Here is a 19,760-nt window from a genome sequence, read left to right as displayed (position 1 = left end):
CGGGATCGGACATCTTCCGTGATTAAGGATAGTTATGTTTTGTAAATGGAAATAAACCGCTGCTAAGAACCGAATGCCGCGAACGGGATGACATGACCCATCTCCGAAGGCTATGGGACTCTAGAGGGGTGCCGAAGCAGTAGTGTTTCGCAGCCATCTTCAGGAGTGAGCTTCGGACCGTGATCCCCAGTTCTCTCCGCGGAGAAGCTGGCGCGGATTCTCGGGGCAAACGGGAACGGGGTGTGCGGCTGCCTGGTGTTTAGGGAGGACAACCCCTACTATGTGCTAGGTCCTGTGCAAAGGTTTCGATGACATTGCATTTCGCATTGAAAAGGTTCACAGAATGAAACTGCGCGGGAAGCGACGCCCAGGTGTGCCAGGCAGCCCCGCGCCGGGAACCTGGCCCGTCGGTGCCCGGCCCGCATCTCCGCTCGGCCGCCTGGGGCCCAGCGCTCCCACCGCGGCTGACTCCTTAGGGGCACGGGTGGCCTCCGGGAAGCTCCTCGAAGACCGGGAGAGGCCGGACCTACCAGGACCCAAGCAAGGGTCCCTCCCCGGAGGCCAGCGCGGGAGGGAGGTGACCCTGGCTGCAGGCTCCTTTGTCCTGGGCGTTGACATGCTTCGCTGTTCCCACCCACCTGTCACAACATCATGGGTGGGGAAGGCAGGAGGGTCTTACTAGCATGTTTGGTGAACAACAACAAAAAAATGTCACGTAGTGCCTGGCCTCAATAAATATAGGCTTAAAAGTCATATCACACACTTTGCACCTTATAGCACTATAGGGGTCTGACATATGATACTGTTTTGTTTTGTTTTTTTTGTCACCTGTTCAGGAAACTGACTGTGTTGAGAGAGAGCATGTCCTAAATTTGTTTTGAATTCCACAGCCCCTAGTCAAATAAACACAAAAAATACTTCTGGCTTGGTAGTTAAATTCTCTATTGGCATAAAGCCATTTTAATTTTGTTCTGAGCGGTAAAGTATTCCCTTTAGTTAAAATCAAAAATGCATTCGAGTATGTTAATCAGTGGAATGTCATCCCATCAAAAAAGTAAGTTGACTCTAGGGGAGATTATTGTGACGTAACCCTGAGCTGAGACACCGGGAATGCTGTGATGTCTTTGATTTGGAAATTTATTTTTTCTAAAGATGAACAAGGATCGGTCGTCAATCAGAAGCATTAAAATGGCGACTCTTAACCTACGGTGCAAACGACAGTAGTTTCTACAACACTGAATTGGAGTTCAGAGTCCTTTGTCGATAACCCAGTATTTAGTATTAGCTGCTTCTCTCGTGGTAGTTGGTTAGCTAAAACTAATTAAGGAAAATAAATAAACAAACAAACCAATTAATTATTCCAATCTTGGAGATAAAAGTTTCGGTGTGAACTTTAGTGGGACAACCATAAAAACTGAGAATAACATAATGTTATGAGAAAATAAGATTTTCTGCCCTATTCTAAAAAGTTTGCACTTTTATTCGAAGCCCATCTTTCGAAAATCACAAATCTTAGCAATAAAATCTCGTAATCCTCATTTCCTAGTATTTCTTTCAATGAATAACATTTTCCCATTTAAGTCTCTCGAGACATTTGGGAAATTTAAAATGTAAAATTTCCCAAGCTGCCCTGTTCTTGTCCCCAGGCACATAAGTGAAGTAACATTGCATGTGTCAGCTACTCATTCATTGTCTTTTCTCGCTGTGCCCATCGGGGGCCCTGTCAGTGGGTCCGAAGTTCTCAGAAGAACTAACATTAATTAAGAAAAATACATTCTCAAGGGTCAAAACAAGGTTACGCAGACGGGACCACAAGGAAGGATGTCAGAACTCCTCCTCAGCATTCAGGGTCCGCGACAGTTTGAGATTCTTCAATTTGTCGATGGCGGAAGTTACTGAAATCTCTCCATGAATTCTGTTGTCTCTCGTTCGAACATTTACGGCATTATTTGATTTCTCCTTTTCTCCAACCACTGTAGAAAAGGGAAATTTTAAATCGACAATTTACTAAACATTAAGCGAACAGTCACATGACACTTGTGTCTTATTGGTTATTTATTCGGTATTTTTTTTTTAATTTTCTTCTCCCCTCTTTAGGGTCCCGCCTCCCCAACTTCCACTCCTGACCTATGGATGTTGCTGTTTACCCTTAAGAACTGGGTGGCTCTCTGAAGGTGGAGCGTCTCCTCCCACACGCTCGGGGCATGCTCCTGGGGCCCGGCACCCCCGGGGCCTGGCGCACGCAGGGTACAGTCTGTGGCTCCACCTGGGGTGCAAACCCGGGACCTTCTGCATGTAAAGCACACGTGCTAACCACTACACTATGGAGCCACTCCGGTTTTTCTTCAGTATTAATCACTAAATATCAATCTAATAACCAGTAGGTCATCCTCTGACAGTTTCTTGAAGGAAGGAATGACGTCTAATCCCATCTCTTGTTCACTTGAGAGAACACCTACTATGGTCTGGGGGTAGAAATGGGACCAGGGAGCTCTCGCCCCGGCTCTACTGTCTGATGCATCAAGGGCTGGACACCAGACCTGTGCCTGACCAGCCAACAGGGACGTAGGTAAAAAATTCATTTTTTCTAATGATCCGTGCTGTGAGGCGATGCAGGAATCTGCAGCCACGTTTCTTGCCATTTGGAAGAAAGAAATCAGTCAGCAAGTAAGAGGACTAAAGTAAATATTCAAGAGAAGCATAAAGAATCAGAAAAAAACAGGGACCAGAATGGAAAGAAACAGCTCTGGTAAGGGCTGGGTTCCTCGTCGCAGTTACTATTCTAAGGGTCTGGCCATTTAATTCTACCCTCCGGGTCAGTGGACACTCCAATACCCTTCCATAACCTCTGTCTCTGTCCAATATGAAGTTTCCGTCACCACGGGAAGGCTGATTGAAACAAACCCATACCTACTAGAGTCAAACACTTCTGCTGACAAATTGTTGGTAGGACATCTCTATGTTGATTTATTTTGCCTTGTACGGCAGGGATCCCCAACCCCCAGTACTGGTCCGTGGCCTCTTAGGAACCGGGCCGCACAGGAGGTGTGGGGCGGGCCAGCGAGCGAAGCTTCGTCTGTATGTGCAGCCGCCCCGCATCACCGCCTCAGCTCCGCTTCAGATCATCAGGCATCAGATTCTCAAAGGAGCACGAACCTTACTGTGAACTGCGCATGCGAGGGACCTGGGCTGCGGGCTCCTTATGAGAATCTAAGCCCTGATGGTCCACGGTGGTCTGAGGCGGTGATGATTCTGGAGCGTGGCCGTAAATACAGATTAACATTAGCAGGGAGGACTGACTACACAGGGACTGTAATACATCAGTGGCAAGTGACAATCAAGCTGCATCCGGTGGCATCTGATTCTGCATTATGATGAGTAGTATAATTATTTCGTTACGTATTACGATATAATAATAGAAATAAAACGCACAATAAATGGAATGTGCTTGACTCTTCCTGAAACTATACCCACCTGCTGGTCCGTGGAAAAACTATCTTCCGCAAAACCGGTCCCCGGTGCCAAAAAGGTTGGGGACCATTGTTCCACAGAGCCTTTCGACTTACCGGAGGTAACAGTATCATGCGAGTAAGCATATCGATACCAGTTTCTCTTGGTTTTGAATCGTTTTTAAAGTCAAAAGTTTAGATTATGTATCCAATTATTCATGTGCCTCGAGGACTTTTTTTTTTTTCACTTAATTCTTTTCTTGGATTGTCTTAAATCTGGAACCTTTTCCACTATTAGTTTAATCTCAAACATTTCTAATAAGCCATAAAAGCAAAGGAGAATATTTTAGGCCTGTCTCATGGCTGAAACATAAACTTTTACCGATGAGATTATTTCACACTTTTGCCATTGTTGGTTGGAGGTGTTAATTCTGGCTAGTACTGCTACGCCACAGGATTCACATGAAACGTTACAACTGTCCTTCTAGCAAATATCAAAGAGTTCACAAAACAGCCTCCTGTCGAAACCACGGACCCTTCTTCGGTCAAACTGGTGTGCTATAATCATCGGAATTGAAGTGGGGAAAAAAAACAAGCATTTGGGGAAATAGATAGAAACTTAAGTTACCCAAAATAAAATTGTACTGAGCCAGCTGTGCGTTCCGTATTTTCTTATTCAGCGTACAGCTATGATCTAAATCAACGTCGGCCGTAAATCCTTCTTCGAAAAATGCACCGGACACCTACAAGAAAATGAAACACTTTAGTACTGCATTATGTACGGGAGCCAGCCTCTGAGAGGACACCCAGGGTCCCTGCCTCCAGGCAGCCACGCCCTTGTGTCGTCCCCCGCACACTGAACTAGCTGGGTGTGCATGCCCACGGGGACGGGCCGGAGCGACGCGTGTCGCTTCCGAGAGGAGGTAAAATCCTGCAGCTTCCATCTCTTTCAGATCGGTCCCTCTGGGGGTAACCAGCTGCCGTGCTGGGAAGACATTCAGGCCACCTCTGCGAAATGAATGGTGGGCCAGAACCACCCGCCAAGCCGCTCCCAGATTCGGATTCGCAGACACTGTGCGATAATAAATGTTTGTTGTGTTGAGCTGCTAAATTTTGGGGTAATTTGCGACACAGCAATAGATAATGTAAGTATTCCGCCCTCATAGAGCCACATGGAAAATAACGACTTAAATGACATGTTTTATAACACCAGTTTCTCGAAAACACGAATAAAATAGTTCAGATAGAGCCGCACAGGCACGAGTCAGGTGCCGCTCCCAAGACTGAGGACAGGGGTCGCTGAAAGAACGTGTCACTTTGCTATTTTAAGGCGTGAATGACATTCTGAGTCGGTGACCGTCACAGACCGCACGTCGGGACTATTAGGCACTTTCTGTGCGATGGTTTTACCTGAAGTGCGTATTTTTCGCAGGTTGGCCCCACGGGGATGACCATTACCTGACGCGGAGACAGCCAGAAAGGCCTGCAAAATATAAACGATACGCATTTCAAAATGACCATTTATGACGCGATTACAAAATAACCGAAGGTTTTTTTTTTTTAAGACTTCACAAGAGAGCGGCGTCAGCAGTAAAACAAAGTTCGTTAAGAGTTAAGAGGCAGAAACGAAAGGAGAAACTGGTAATTCTGGTAGGAAAGACGGGGAAAGACAGGTTGGCAGGTAGACGGAAGGCTGAACATCCCCTGGCTGGTGACATCCCCGCAGAGTCAGCCCAGTGCCTTACTTCTCTGGCTCAGAAATGACTTCCGTGCTCAGAAGGACCGTGTGCTTCTCACGGGGACAAGGGCTCCGCGAGCGTCCAGACGGTGTGGCCGGCAGGAGGGCGCGGAGCGCATCGGGGCGGGTCTCTGTCCCGGTGCGCACGTCGCCGGCCCCGGCGTGTTGCAGGGATCAATGTCATCGACCTGCCACAGGAGGCTGGCTGTGGCGTCACGTGAGGGGTCAGGACCGATCACCGCCGACGGCGCGTGGCGTCTTCAGCAGAGGCCTGGCAGAGGGAACGCGGTGAGGTCCCCGGCGGTGGCCTCGTGCTTGTCCTCTCGGGGCGGCGTTGCTCATGGATCACCGAGCGATCGCGCGGGGGACAGAGAAGCTGAGGACGCGGGTGGAACGGGCCTCTCGAGTTCGAACATGGAAAGCTGCTCCCAGCGGGGGCCTTCGGGCGGCCATGTCGCCCTCACGGCCCCCTCCAAGCAATGCACATTATTCCTCTCCCCATCTGCTCGTCATCCGCTTTCCGACCCAACTGCTCCTTCGTCTCTGACCTTGTGGCCGAAGCCGTAACTGGAGCCCGGGCCCCAGGCCGTTTTTCCTCGAGTCAAAGAGGATTGGAGGACAGACCACGCGACCACAGCGACACGGGCGGTGGCCCGGGGCCGTCCTCGTGGGGACGGTGCCAGCTCTGTTCCAGGCGCTGGAGGACCAGGCTTCCAGCGTGTACCAAGTCTGCCCCTAAGTTCACGGTCGCGGGCAGGTCCCCCACGAGGTGGGGGAGGGGTGGCGCATGGCCAGGGGTGGCCCCCCGGGCGAGGGAGCACCCGGGTCTCTGGAGGGCCACACGCAGGTGACACGGCAACCGTCATCTCCCGCGTTCCCTTCATCCGCTTTGCTGTTTTCCGATGAGGCAGGTGCCACAAGGATTTTTATTTGCCGTCTGCACACCTGCGGGAGCTACCGAGCTTTTCTCATCGATTTTATCTTTTACTTACGATTTTTAAGAAGAATAGATATAGAGCATGTCTCTCCCACATCACTCACCATTTCCCTCCGTAGTTTTCTGAGAGGATGGCGATCATTCTTTCCACTGACCCCAGAATGGCTCGATGAATGATCACGAGGTTCTTCTTATCGTCCCCGTCCTTACTGAGAAAATGGAAATTACGCGTTTAAGTGTTTTCTTAAGATTCAGTAACAACTTCATCTTCGGACCTTATATTGAAAAATTATTTTCCCGAACTACGTAAAACAATGGATTCCTCATAAATCTTTAAGGACGTAATGTGACCTTTATCAGCAATAAAGGTTTTTTTCTAATTCTAATATTTTTTATAAGCCAAAAGGCAATATAATAAGTTATCTAGGAAAAAAGCAAAGTAAGACTCGCCAGGACCCAGACTTGATTTTTATGTATCATTCTCCAATATTGTATTGATTATATTTTTCAGTTCTGAAAGTTTCATTTCTCATTGGAAAAATGGCTGATTTAAAAGCTGGCTCGGGGAAAAATACAAATGCTCCTGCAGCATCTAGTAGTGCCAGTGAGCAAAGTAGTGCCATTTTTTTTTTTTTTTATGTACAGAAAGAGAAAAGGATGGGGCATGTCAAAGGGACATAGGAGACAACACAGAAGATCTACCAGTGGCGAAGGCTGGCATGATTCGGGCAAGGAAAACTTTACAATGTGATATTTTGTTATAGCCCAGAGTATAAAAGAAACATTCGCGAGTCTATACTGATACGAATAAATGATTGGATAAATAAACAAAGGAAGAAGAGGCAAATATTTGTCACGGAAAAATTCCAGATGATACGGGTTCATAATAATACTCCTTCCCCATCGCCAACACCAGCCCCTCCAGAAAACGGAAGAGGCGGGCCCACGTCCCAGCTCATGGCGTGAGGCCGGCGTCATCCACACACTATGACAGTCGAAGACAGGACAAGACGGGAAAACTACAGGCCAGTGACAGCCTGCACGAACATCCACGCCAAAGCTCTCGACGGACCATTAGGAGCTTGAACCCAGTACATACAAAAACTAATGCACCACGGCCCCATGGGATTCAGTCCAGCAAGGCAAGGCTGGTTCGATCGCCTAAATCAATGTAATCGCTATACAAACAGCTAAAGAAGCAAAATCACATAATCGTGTCATCGGTGCAGTACAAGAACTTGACAAAATTCAACACTCATTGAAAACTGAACAAAACAGCAGAAGGCCAGGACTGGAAAGGAACTTCCTCAACTTGATGAGCAGCGTCTACAAGACCTACGGCTAAATCGTACTTAAAGGGGGACAACGCATGCTTTCCTCCGAAGACTGGAACAAAGTGAGCAAGTCCGCTCTCATCCCGCCATGCGGCACAGCGCTGGGCCTTCTGGCCGGTGCCATCAGGCAGGAGGGGGCAATAAAAGGCATACGGACAAGAAAAAACGGGGTTAAACCTCCCCTATTTGCAGATGGCACGATTGTCTACATCAAAATCCCCAAAATTCTACCAAAAAGATAAAGAACCTTGTAGAACTAATAAGTGAGTTCAGCAGAGTCTCAGGATGCAACATCCACATACAAGAATCAGCTGTATTTCTCAATCCTAGCAATGAGCATACGGATGCCGAAATTAAGAACACAGTACCATGTACAGTTGCTTCCCCCAGATGAAACACTTAGGTATAAATGAACAAGACTTGTAAGGATAAGACTTGTATGCTAAAATCTGTAAAAACCGATGGAAGAAATCAAAGTCCATGGATTGGAAGACTCAATTTAATTACGAAGTCAAACTGATCCAAACCGATCTCTAGATTCAATGCAATGCCAATAGTAATTCCTGTCAGGATTTTTTGGTAGATCTATTAAAAGCAAAAGAATCAGACTGGCCAGAATAATTCTGAAAAAGCACAAAGAACTCACATCGTCTAATTTTAAGACTTACTATGAAGATACAGTAATCAGAGTGGTATGGTACCGACAGAGGGATAATCGATGGATCAGGGAAACAGAACTGGAAATCTAGAAATGCACCCATACGAACAGGCCAATTGATTATTGATCAATGTAAAAAGGCAAGTCGATGGAGAAAGAATGCTCTTTATAACAAATGTCAGAATAATCAGACATCTAGATGCAAACGATGGACTCTGGCCTAAACTGCACATCTTACATAAAAATTAACACAAAATAGACCTTCGATCTAAATGTAAAACTTAATCGTAGAAAAGTTTTAACATAAAGCACAGGAGAAATCTTCACCTGTGCTCAGGCAAAGCTTGTAAACGTGATGCCAAAAGCGTGACGAGAAAAGAAAAAAATGTATACATTAGACATCGTCGACGTTAAAAACTGAAGATTGAAAACAAAGTCAAGATACTATAAAAACAAAGCAACTATAAAAACAAAGCAAAAAACCAGAGGAGAAAATATTTGCAAATCACGTATCCATCGAAGGCCTTAGATCTAGAACATATAAAGCAACCTTGAAATTCAAAGGGACCGCACTTACTAATACTAATACTGACATGAATCCTTAGGATGGCAGCGCGAAATTATCGATCATAGAACCACTCACCTGGCATAGGTGAGATGAAATCTGAGAGGCAGCTGGAAGTCCAGCTGGATCGTGGCACACTGATGGTATCGACCGACTGCATCCTTTACCTTCACATCGATCTGTAAATTAAATGACGTTTGCTTAGACACGGTTTTTCCCTTGCTCTTGAATTTCACTCTGAAGCACATGGCCTACTTACTTTAGGACCATAAAAGGCTCCTTCCCCCGGGTTCATCTTCCATGGTTTTCCAAATTCCATCAGGCTGTTCTGCAGTTGCTATTTTTTTTAAAGAGAACATTTAAAACCTCTACCGAATGAAACGTTTTATTTTTTTGTCATTAGCTCAAAAAAGTAAGTTCTTGTAACTCGTAATGACATTCTATTTTAGTTCAATATATGTTGAGTGAGTATCTTTTATATTAAGTAAACTACTGAACAAGGACTACATAACGATGATTGAGATGGTACCCGATCCCAAGAAACAGACTTTTTAATTGGGAGGCGGGGGGGAGTAATTTCCTAAATCGTCCTGCGGAATCGCGGCCCGTGTTCAGGGAGGGAGGCTTCGGTCCTTGTGGCCACAGGTCCCCTCTGCCCTACGCACACCTCGGCTTTTGTCTCCCGGTGAGGGTTCCAAGACCAGGTCCCTTCTCCTTAGGACCACAGAGGCCACCCCCAGGGGCAAGTTCGCAGGCTGGGCGGCCACCCTCCTCCCCCTACTCTGTTTTTGAAAGAACAGACACTGGTGTGTGTTCGCGGGGGACACGACTTAAGAGACGGAAAGCACTCTCGGGGCTCCCAGGGAAGACGAAGCCAAACGAAGGCCGGACTGGGGAAGGAGCGGACAGCAGAGGGGACGCTCCTCCGTGGGCCCGGGGACACGGCGTCGGGGCAGCCGGCGGGCGCGGCCGAGACTGAGAAAGCTCAGGGTTCACGCGCGGCCTGGGGGCCGTGCGCGTGGAGATGGAGCCAGGACCGACGCCCGTCACAGGCCTTGACCGTGGCAGTGCCCGGCACCCGTGACAGAGAACTCGAGCCATCCTTCTCGCCGCTGTCCCCCCGCCCTCGCCCGCAGCGCTGGGGCTCTCGGCCGATCGTGCTGGGCCAGGCACGTCCGTCGGCTCGGACCTGGGTGGGCGCGGGCGGGGCTGTAACGTTGTCAGGGACCCTAACACTCGTGCAAGTGTTGCCGGGGACCCTAACACTCATGCAAAGTCGGGGGGCGCAGGAGAGATCTGCAGCAGGGGTCGTGTCACCCCAAGGGGCGACAGATTCACAGCGGTTCCCGGGGAGGGGACACAGCGGAGCTGCTGACGAAGGAGCCAAGGGACGTCCTGAAAAACTTACGACGTTGGCTACTAGCGACTGGCTCTGATGAGCAGGATCGAAAACTGGGTATGTAAACGTTCCAGTGCGAAACAAGCGGCGTCCCTATGCTACGAAGAGAACTCGATGACGACATTCTGCCGCTCACCATGGGCCCCGGGACTTCAGCTTCACGCTGCGGGGCGCGGCCCCTTCGCGCACGGCAACTAGTCGCTCAGGCGTTTTCCGTGTTCACAGAATCGAGCAGGAAGCACTTCGTCCCCCGCCTACCTTTTCAGCTTCGTCCCACGTCTCGACGTCCCCTAAGAAGTGTTCAGGCCTCGTTGACAAATTTAATTGAAAGGAGAAGCCAAATGTGGCGTAAACAGATTGCAGAACCTGCAAACAGCCCTTTATTTCTTCTTCGATCTGAAATTAGAGCAAAGGAAATGTTTTAGAATACCGATCGGATGTATTTATGGCATTTTTTAAAAATGAAAATAAATTCCTCGCGTCAGATACAGATAAAGCACGTTTTTACTGCAGAGCACAGCCCACCACGTCGTCTGGTCGTTTATCCGTTCTTTCCTTGGGGGTTCACAGAATGCCACCACCGGCCAGGAGTGCGCAGGCTGCCGCAGGCCCCCGGCCCGGGCCAGGGATGGACAGGGACGCAGGAGAGGGTGCCGCACCCCGAAGGATGCGCACGGGAGGGGGAAAGGCGCTGCCCAGAGGAAGTGACAGCGGACGGCGACAGGGAACGGGGCAGAGTCCTCCGTGGGGAGGAAGGGCAGGTGGCTCCGGAGCAGAGCAAATGCTGCAGGTCAAGGCCCGGGGAACGGGGGCGCCCAGGGAGGTGACCGAGCTCACAGAGGGGACGGAGGGACGTGACCGGGCTGGAGGCAGGCGGGAGCCAGAGAAAATGAGGCGCGTTCACAGCCGGGGCCAAGTCTGCACCTGTTAGCCTGAGAGCAATGAAAACCAGCGCAGGGCTTTTAGCAGACGGACGCCACCCAGCTCGTCCGGAAGTGTGGGAAGCAGATGCACAAGATTGGAAGAGAGACCCGTTAGGGAGCAAGTGGGATCTCAGGAGCCAGATGAGGGGCAGCCTGAACCAGAGAGAAGCCTCTGGAATGCGGAGAAGTTGACGGGTTTGCAGGGTATCTATCCTTTCGTCCATTAACGGATGGTAATTACCTGCTAAGCACCGCGCTGGATGCTGGGAGGTAGGGAGTGGATGAAATTATTCAGGACTTCATCGTATATTTGGGGGACGCCATCGGCAGGGCTCGTGACAAACTGGACGCACGACGTGAAGAGCAAAGGGCACCCGCGGTCCCGGCCTGGGCGCTGGACAGGGTGCTCGTGCATCCCACGGGGGGCGGGGGGGCCGGGGGTGTGGGGAGCACAAGAAGGGGCCGATTTTGGACAGGGCCACTGCGAAGGTGCCTGAGACACCCAAGCAGCCACGTCCACCGGGCCCTGTCCAGCGAGGGCCGGACCCGGAGGGAGAGCGGAGACGCCGGGGGAGACGGGCTGAGCCCAGACGGCACCGAGGCCGGAGAGGACGCAGCGCAGGCCGGGGGCCGGGACGGCGCCGCCCCGAGGGGCGAGGGGGGCGCGTTTCAACGCAGCCTGGACGACCCGCACTGAGCGTGATTACCGAGAGCCCCGTGTCGCACGCACCCCCGGATCAGGCTTTGTCACGGCCGAGTTCTCCACTGTACGGACTCGGCAGTTTCTTTACCGTCGTCTGTTATCGGCCATTCGGGCCGTCTGCACATCTTGGCCATTTCGAATCAGGCTGCTTGGGTACGAGTCTTCGTATGGACACGCGCTTTCTTTTTCTCTTGGAAAACAAAAGAGTGAGGCCACTGGTCACCCAGTAGGGATGGACTCTGACTTCTAAAGAAACTGCCGGACTGTTTTTCGCGGCGCGCGTACGCTCCGACGGTCCCACGACCGGCGAACGCGATGCCAAGTGTCGCCACGTCCTCCGAACGCCCGTCGCCGTCTGACCACGCCGACGGGTGGCGAGTGGCAGCCCGTGCGGTTTCCCGTTTTGGGCTGGTTTTCGGTTCATCGTTCCTGATGTGACGCTGCGTCTTCTCACGCTGGCTCAGGCAGCTCCCTCCCGTCCGCAGTCTGCCAGGTGGAAGCCGCGGCGACTGGTCTGGAACCACGCTGGTCTGCTCTGTGGGAACCTGGTGCTGCGAACGTCCCTCTCTGTGCCGTTTTAAGGGCATCCCGCAAATTTTGATGTTTCTTTTCCATTTCATTTGGTGTACGACGTCTTCTGATCTACCTTTTGATGTCTTGACACGTGGGCAGTTTAGACGTGTGTCACATACTTTCCAAAGATCCGGAGATTTTCCAGATGGCTTTCTGTTATCGATTTGTCCTCTCATTCCACTGTGGCCGGAAAACACATTTTCTATGAATTTAACCCTTTTCGATTTATCGAGACTTACTTTACGGCCCGGAACGTTCTCGACCTCGGTAAATGTTTTCTGTGCGCTTTTGAACAACGCGTACTCTGCTGTTACAGGCTGGGGTGTTCTAGCCACGCCGATTAGGTCACATCATTTGATAGCGGCCCTTCGCGTGACAAATTTAATTTCGATTAACAGGAAAACCCGCAAAAAGTAAACTCTAACTTCCAGGCAATACTGAAAATCAAAAGCATCCAAAGTTCCACCAAATCCCTTCAAATATCGGACTTAATTATTTAAGTTAATGAAACCGGAGAAAGCTTACAGGAAAAAAGAATAATAAATTTCATGTCAAGAGATTACCGATCTAGGCCCCAGACCGGAGAATCGCAGTGTGAGACCCGAACGAGACCGCGGAAACCGGACACAACACGTCATTTCACAGCGACCCCCTAAGACTGCGAGACGCGTCGGAGTGGCCCGCGGCCCGCTGCAGCGTGTACCTGCGCCACCGTGCAGAAGACGTGGGCATCGTCTTGCTGGAAGCGGCGAACTCGGGTCAAGCCCCTTAAGGTTCCTGACGGCTCATTTCTATGAAGAACTCCAAAATCGGCAAACCTGACGGGCATTTCCCTCCAAGATCGCGGACGGTGGGCAAACATCAGACTGGAAAAGACGGAGTAACACACAGCGCTTACTTAGCACAGAAGAGACGGAGTCAGTATCTAAACACGAATGTCACGGTTACGCCTCGACACTTGTCAGCAGCCCACTCTGGTTCGTAGATCGCCACTTTAATAAACGTTGAATTGTGGAAGCTTAATTCACATCCCTATGCCTCTGAGAAAGAACCCCGCCAGCTGTCCCTCCCAGAAACGCTGGTCCCCGTTCCCATCCACCTGGTGAATCTCCACGTACTGTTCACGATCCGCTTCAAAGGCCACTTCTTGAGCAAAGTCTCTTAGACGCGTCCCCAGGCAGGCTCCAGAAACAGCAGGCAAATGCCACCGTTTGACACTGTCTAATTCTCATACCACTGACTTTCTACGTACCTGTTCCCGCCGCACTCGGCTCCCCGAGGAAGGTCCCAGCAGCGGCACGGTGAGCACGTGACTCGCCAACTACCTCCTCTTGGAACTATGACCCCCCCCCTCTTCCACGGAAAGCGTTCCTGGCACCTCGTCCCATCGGCAATGCGACCCCGAGCGCTTAGGCTCTTACTCTGAGGCATGAAGGGCGAAGGGCTTTCTCGTGCTGAGAGGTTTGTTTTAGCAGTTTCGTTCAAGGCCAATTTGCTTGAAACCATGTATGCCGATGAGAGGAAACTAGAATAGTTCGGATATGTTTTGTGGATAACGGTGTCTGTTCACTTCCAATCGGAAAATCTGCGTCTCTCACCGGGTTGAATTTGCATACCGACTTCATGATAATTACATTCCTTCACAGCGTCTAAGGTAACACTGATTGTAAGATGCACCATTAATCTAGGTACCACTAAGAAAGAAAATAACCCATCCTATAAGTTATGACATAATACTAAGATGCCCCCGTTATAGACGCATCCCGATTTCAAAGATGTTGAAATGTGGGAGAAAAAGTTATCTTGAAATCGGTGAAACTCGGTAGCCCACCGATCATCCCACTGATCTTGCTATAATTGACCGAAACGATACGTAAGAACAAAATGTTCTGTAAACATCCATATCGGACGTATATTGTTACGATGAAGACAAATATCATAGTAATTTATCAAATCTACACATATTATCTCTAATAAAGCGTGACGAGTTAAATGGCTTCCAGCTAACCTGCCGAAGGTCAAACACGTTTAAACGGCAAACTCATCTTTCAGGACGAAACGATTTGGTGACGTGGACCAGTCTCCAGCACTATAGATGGACAGAATCGCTTAACTCCAAAGGCGGGACGCGTAGCTCACCTGCCAGCCCATGGCGACGCGCCATGCGAACCACCGTGCGACAGGCCCAGCTAAGACCCCGCCCGACTTGCAGTGCTCACCAGTGCCCCGGGCAGTTCATGGGTTTAAGGGCGAAAGTGTCCTTGTCCACGTCGAAGGTAAACGTGCGCTCGCTGTAGTGCTGCCGGTGGCCCGCGACCTCCCACAGCTGGCCGCTGTACACGTTTGGGGACACCACTTCTGCAAAGTCGTGCCGGCGGTCCTCCTCCTACAAGATGAACGCGTCTAGGGTTACGCTCGGCCGTGACGGTCACACATTCACGCAAAGGGGCGCTGCGAGCCAGCGTTTTTTAACTCGGGGGTACGTCTTACGTGAACCTGTGTTTACTGTGCCCTGAGTCTTAGATGTGGTACTTTCTGGATCGTGAAAGAAAGATTAATGGAGGGCGGTATAATTTTCACATTATTTATGTCATAGTATACAATGGTATATATGTTTTAATTCGTTGAAAATTAGTCACTGAAATACTATACATATAAACTTTCCGTAAGTACAAACTCAAAATCCTTCCGCGGTCTAGATAACACTGCAGATTTTTTCTATTATTTAAGAGGTTAAATAATTTCATAACTCAGTAAGCCAGAATGTCTCGTTGTATGCTAATTCAGTTTTGATCTATTTAATTTTAAATCAAGATGAAGTTGAGAATTTTAATTTATATAGTATATGGTATCTATTTATATAGTATCTATTAAGGCACGAGTGCCCTATTAACAGTTTCCCGAATTCAATCGGTAGGAACAAGAGAGCCTTGATTTCAAAGTTCTTATTTTATTTAAATTTTGTGGCTTTTGTCCTTGAAGGTATGAATCTGCGGATCTTTGTTAGGTGTCCCTTAGAATCTCGACATTCGTCAATCGCTTAACGGACATCTGGCATAGATCTAAACCACCACATTTCAGCTAAGTAAAAGAAAGATTTAAAATTACAGAAAGATAAAATATTTGGAAATTACTAATAACACTATATCGCTAAAAGGGATATTATTTGTCACTCTCAGCAGAGTGTCTCTTCAGGCCAGTGGTGGAGCTGGGGTCTCAGACACCTAGCGGGCCACTGTACCTGCCCTCTGTTAAGTTAGAAAATTTTAACAAAATTATACATCGTGACGAATGGCAGTAATGATTTGGTGGCCGTGTCAGATGGCTCCATATATTCAGATTAAACAATGCGTCAGAAATTAAATGACTTTTTGCGCGTGCGTTTGGTTTTAGCAGAGACACTAAAGCTCTAGCTTTAAAACTTAGCTCAGGAGACGGGGCCAATGGATTTTTAATCCACTCTGCATATAATCCTGTTAGAAATGTTATGTTTTGTTGACGCTTTTGGAGGTGATTTTAAAGTATGCCCCGTGAGGAGAGATGTCATCGTGTCTACGGCTTACTTCGTGTGATTTAGCAACAAGTAACTATATTTATGTACAAAATAAGCACATATGTTTATATGTATACTGCCTTACAATTATATTAGTTATATTATAATACACACGTATAGTATTGTTTTGTTTCTTTGGTTATATTAGTTATATTATAATACACACGTGCAGTATTGTTTTGTTTCTTACAAACACACAGTTATGTGAGAGAGAGAGACAGGGCACACTGGCAAAGTTAACAACTGCTACATCTACGTGGAAGATACATAGATGGTTACTCTACTGCAATTTACCTTCTCTTCAGATTTAAATATTTCAAACTTACATATACCTCAGGCTATGCCAGTAATTTCTTTCTCTAAAGAGTAAATAATATCCAGTGCTGGCAAAGGGTCCCGTGGTGGTGACTGAGCAATCTTCAGCTGAGTCTGGTCTGAAGAAATCCTGGCGGCTTATTCTGAGGATTAAAGATCCTATTTTGTCCTTGAAATAATCATTTCGAAGGTAGTGAGGGTCTACCTGCGCCGGCGACCTGGCCACCTGAAAATACTTAGATACACCTAAATATCAGTGTCACCAAGAAAGGCTTTTAAGTAATTTTTCATTATAGCTAAAGCAAGTCCACGTAAGCGGCTCCTTCCCCAAACCGCACTAAAATAGCAGGAGAGCTTGTAAAACACATAAATCTACGAGGCCTAAGAGGAAAGGAGATGAAAGCTGGAGACTTTCGAATCTGCGAACCAGGCGAACCGCTGCCTCGGGAGACCCGGGAAAGCGGCGGCTGAACGGGAGACCCCGAGGCTGGCCGACCCGAGCCGGATGCAGATTTCTAGGATCCGTATCTTTAAGGCGTTGGCCCTGTCTTCTGTCCTTTAGAGTCCCACTGCCGTCCCGGGACCCGGTCCTGTGTCGGCGGCTCTTCCTCTCTTGTGGGATCTTTATCCCTGACGCTTGTGCCCGAGGAGAGGAGACTACGTCCACCAAAAGCCCCAGACACGGTCCCGCCGGGAGCTGAGACTGTCGCGCGCCCGCAGCGTGGCTCCCTCTGCTACCGAACCGAAAGGCAGAGGCCGACGTGCTCGTGGCCAGGATGACACCCCGTTATGGGGGAGCGGGCGCTGCTCCTAGACGGCGAGTCGGGGGGCTTCGGGATGCAGCGAGCAGCCTCGAGCACTTCGACATCCAGCAGGCGCGGGCAGTGGGGACCCTGGCAACCCAGTAAAGACGGGTCACCAAGAACTTAGATCCTTTGGGAAGAAAACGTGGGCTGTGCACTCTAGTGGGTTAAATTGTGTCCCCCCGAAAAAGATAGGTTGAAGTCCTAACCGCCAGGCCCTCGGAATGTGACCGTCATGGGGAAACGGAGTCTTTACAGAGGTGGTCAAGTCCCAACGAGGTCATCAGAGTGGCCCCCGTCTGAGATGGCCGGGGTCCCTACAACAGGGGCCTTTGGACAGACACAGGCAGAGGGAAGACAGTGTGGAGACACACGGGGAACGCCACGTGACGACCGAGGGCCGCGCCGGTCTGCTGGCGAGGGACAGCGACCTCGGGGGCTGGGAAACGGCGAGGAAAGACGCCTCACGGTTTGGGAGGCTCTTCCGACACCTGGATGTCACACTCGGGCCAAGCCAAAGACAAAAACGGACTCTGCGTAGCGGCAGAGATGGCCGTGTGGTCATTCACCACTTGCCGCCCCGCCCCTCCCCATACTGATCCACCGTCCCCCCTTCTACGTCCTGCTCTGTGTCCCCAAAAGCTGATTTCTACGGACGCCATCAACAGGCTTACTCGCCTGGGACTTCTGGCTGAGTTGGACCAACGAGGTTCCACAAGGACCCGGAGAGGGGTCAGGGCGCGTGGTCCCCGCCCCCGCTTCCTCGCCGGGGCTCGTCCTGTCTCCGGCTGCCATCTCCAGCCACGGCTGCTGGGTGGCCTCCCTTCCCGGCTTCAAGCTCTCTCTGGCTTCTGGTAGCACTGGAAGCCACCCCCTCTCTCCTCGTCGCCTCGGGCCCAGGGCTTCCGCCACCCTCATGAGTCCCTCGACCGGGCCACGGCCCTGTGAACAGATTCCCGCAGCTGAGCTCGAGGCCACCGTGAGGACCCTCCGCACCGGAGGTGGATGTCGGGGGCCCTGACGTCTCTGCAGAGCCGAGCCCGGCTCGGAAACGCGCTGACTCCGAGGCTGTGGGACCTGAAGCCGAAGTCCTCCCTGTGGGCGGCCAGTGTGACAACGGGATAGCTGCCACCCTCTCCATGCCGTGGCCCCCGATGCGCGTCGGCGGGTCAGGCGCACTCCGGGCGCCATACGAGGTGTGCCTCAGTTTTACAGAAGGGACCTCACACTCTGCTGGCAGCCATAGAAAGGAAGTCGCTTTAGGAAACAGTTGGCATCTTCTCGTGAACAAAAATTTAACATGTGACCCCGAAATCACTCTCAGGTATTTATCCCCGTAAAATGAAAACCTGCTCTGAGGACACCTGGGAAAAGATACTCCAGGGTCCACGTGGGCCATTTCAGATAAAAAAACAAAACAAAACAAAAAAAAACGGAAAAGTTGACTCCAAGGGCAGAATCTGAGTCCAGGAAAACACAGCGCGTCTCACTCATCACGCATTTTTGGCCCCAGAACCTGACCAGTTATTTTTAGATACAATATCTAGCGTATGATCATAAATCAGACCTGGGAAGACGCAAGACCATGTAACAGGAAACCAAGAGACAAAACAGTTGTAGTACCTGGCAGGTGTTTGGACTTTTGGTAGCGGGGGGCTTGCGTTTTTTTTTTTTTCTTTCTCGCATGGAAGGCCCATTTCGTCAGACGGGGGTATCTGGGAGTCCCAAGTTCTCCGCCTCACCTGCATCTGACAAATGTTCCTGTTACTAGGCTCGGGGCCGGTGCACCCCGACGCCCTTACCTCGGCGTCCGACACCACGGGCTGCGTATTTAAATGGCTGTGCGGCTCTGAAACGCACTCGGCCAGCCCCTGGGCCTGACCGTCAGCCGTGTCTGTCTCGCATCTGCGAAAGATAAGAGAGTCCTCTGAGGCCACCGCAGAGGCTTTCCGCTTGTCCTCCACACACTCCACCCCCGACCTTTGCGTCCAAGGTGCCAGGGGCTGTGCCGATTTTCCAGCAGAGACGGCGGCGCATCCGGATCGGTGGCTGTTCTGGACGCGACATCTGCTGGAGTCACCGGCCTCCCTGCCCTCTGGCCTTGCACCCTGGCTTTGCATCGGCCGTACCTAGCGGGGCACGCGGCCCAGGTGAGGGAGTCCACAGAGGTCACACTCTGGGGGCGGATCCCAAGGCAAGAGGGCAGGAGACCGAGCCCGGCGCCCCAAAGAGAGAATCGCGAGCACGTGCGAGGTGCTCCCTTCCCAGGAAGCTGCCGACGACAGTGCTCCCGCAAACGAGAGCGAGGGGCAAGGAAGACGACGCGGGGCCAGGAAGCGGGGAGCGGGCGCGGGAGACACCAGGGGAGCAGCCAGCACGACACACGGAGCCCTGAGGCGTCCGCTGGAAGTCGATTCGGGAGAGAGAAGGCTGAACCCGAAAAGGACACATACCGAGAGGTCCCCTGAGTCATCAGAATATGCCGCAAGGAGCTTCAGATTCCTGATAGGAAGTCGAGGGTCCGTGAGCGATGGGCGCAGAAAACCGAGCGAAGGAGAGTTTAGGGAACCGCGGATCACGAGAAAGACCGAAGCGGAACGAGAAATAAACGCGACACCGGCCGTGCCGGGGTCACAGGGTCGCCCCTGCAGCAAGCCCACGCGCGTCGCCCCGCAGACGCCCTCGCTCTGGGCTCCCGCCGCCAGTGCGTGGTTCGCAGAGCGGCTTCTGGCCCCTGGGGACCCGCCGGGTCGCCGGGAGTCACGGGCGGCGTCCAAGAAGCGCCGCGTCAAGGCCAGGCCCGCGCGGCA

At 50.7% G+C, this 19,760-nt stretch overlaps 1 protein-coding gene across 8 annotated transcripts in view; it reads right to left on the bottom strand.

Annotated features, from left to right (window-relative positions):
* Positions 1-932: 932 nt before the first annotated feature.
* TARS3 (threonyl-tRNA synthetase 3) overlaps positions 933-19,760 on the bottom strand; it is a 37,750-nt gene continuing 18,922 nt past the window's right edge. For 4 of the 8 annotated variants that reach the window (XM_039853430.1, XM_039853432.1, XM_039853434.1 and 1 more), the window contains 9 exons: positions 14,499-14,665; positions 12,983-13,145; positions 10,339-10,476; positions 8,941-9,018; positions 8,760-8,860; positions 6,229-6,333; positions 4,860-4,932; positions 4,078-4,192; positions 933-1,973 (listed from right to left, as the gene is read on the bottom strand). In XM_039853430.1, the coding sequence (XP_039709364.1) occupies positions 1,825-1,973; positions 4,078-4,192; positions 4,860-4,932; positions 6,229-6,333; positions 8,760-8,860; positions 8,941-9,018; positions 10,339-10,476; positions 12,983-13,145; positions 14,499-14,665 (1,089 nt within the window). In that variant the 3' untranslated portion in view covers positions 933-1,824. Of the gene's footprint in view, positions 1,974-3,156; positions 3,253-4,077; positions 4,193-4,859; positions 4,933-5,194; positions 6,142-6,228; positions 6,334-8,759; positions 8,861-8,940; positions 9,019-10,338; positions 10,477-12,982; positions 13,146-14,498; positions 14,666-19,760 lie in introns of those variants that run through there. The other 4 variants (XM_039853431.1, XR_005650794.1, XR_005650793.1 and 1 more) reach the window with 4 other exon arrangements.

This window comes from Pteropus medius, unplaced genomic scaffold (genome assembly GCF_902729225.1).
Source record: "Pteropus medius unplaced genomic scaffold, Ma_sr-lr_union100, whole genome shotgun sequence".
In the NCBI taxonomy this organism is placed as follows: domain Eukaryota; kingdom Metazoa; phylum Chordata; class Mammalia; order Chiroptera; family Pteropodidae; genus Pteropus; species Pteropus medius.
The sequence above is the reverse complement of the archived record's forward strand: the minus strand, read 5'-3'. Positions and strand labels throughout refer to the sequence as shown.